At 34.1% G+C, this 936-nt stretch overlaps 1 protein-coding gene across 1 annotated transcript in view; it reads left to right on the forward strand.

Moving 5' to 3' along the window:
- LOC119590658 overlaps nucleotides 1-547 on the forward strand; it is a 9,141-nt gene extending 8,594 nt beyond the window's left edge. The window contains exon 3 of the mRNA XM_037939334.1: nucleotides 82-547. Coding sequence (XP_037795262.1) covers nucleotides 82-308 — 227 coding nt within the window. The 3' untranslated portion in view covers nucleotides 309-547. The remainder of the gene's footprint in view (nucleotides 1-81) is intronic.
- The last annotated feature ends 389 nt before the right edge of the window (nucleotides 548-936 follow it).

The raw sequence follows: 936 nt of genomic DNA on the forward strand, positions 1-936 counted from the left end.
CCATTACTCATGATAAATCTTTGCTTATTAACCCATGTTTATGTCAAACTAAGGTTTTTTTCCAATTTCTTCTGCCCATAGACGAAATCCAGTCCAACGCAGAGGAGATGGACGCTATCCAAGGAGGAATAAATGATATTCTTGCTCAGCTGGTGCAAAGCCAGAAACTTGTTGTTACTGCGCTGTCAGAGCTAGTGGCAGACCAGAAGCAATTGGTGGCAAGCCAGGAGGAGATGGTGGCAGTGGTAAGGGATGGGGTAAACGCCGTCCGAGGAGCCTTGGAATTGTATAGAGAGTGCGCAAATTAGAAGGCAGCAGTAGGGTGTAAGAGTAGTGTTGTATTTTTGTAAAGAAAAATATATTTTTGTATATTAAAAAAAAATGTATGTTAATATTGTTACTTTTAATTTTTTGCTGTATGCAGTGCAATTTTCCGTATATTGTATATACTTGTGGAATTTCATTTCACAACTATGAAATGTTTAGCAAATTTTCTGGCTTATTCTGTATATTTCTGTATTAATAAAAATGGGAATCATTTTTTAAACAATTCCTGTTCTTAATCTAATAAGCTTTAATTATATGTGATTAAACACATGTGTAGCAGGAAGAAAATATGCCTATGATAGCAACATTTTTCATAGTACAACCATCACAATATATTGGCCACAACCTTTTGAACTGTGATTTACATAAGGTTTTTGAGCAAAGTTGTCATTGGTTCACACCAGATGATGATACACCAGCCTCACGCTAAATGATCTCATGACAATATTTTTTCTTGTGGATATAATTATATAATATCACCTAAATTTAGGAATATAGTATTTGATTGCACACTGGTAGACTACATACTTTTTGTGACAATATGCAGTTATATTTCTTTCTATGGTGGTACTGTATTAGGTGATAATTATTATTTTGAAGTACAGTTCT

Source organism: Penaeus monodon, chromosome 27 (genome assembly GCF_015228065.2).
Source record: "Penaeus monodon isolate SGIC_2016 chromosome 27, NSTDA_Pmon_1, whole genome shotgun sequence".
In the NCBI taxonomy this organism is placed as follows: Eukaryota; Metazoa; Arthropoda; class Malacostraca; order Decapoda; family Penaeidae; genus Penaeus; species Penaeus monodon.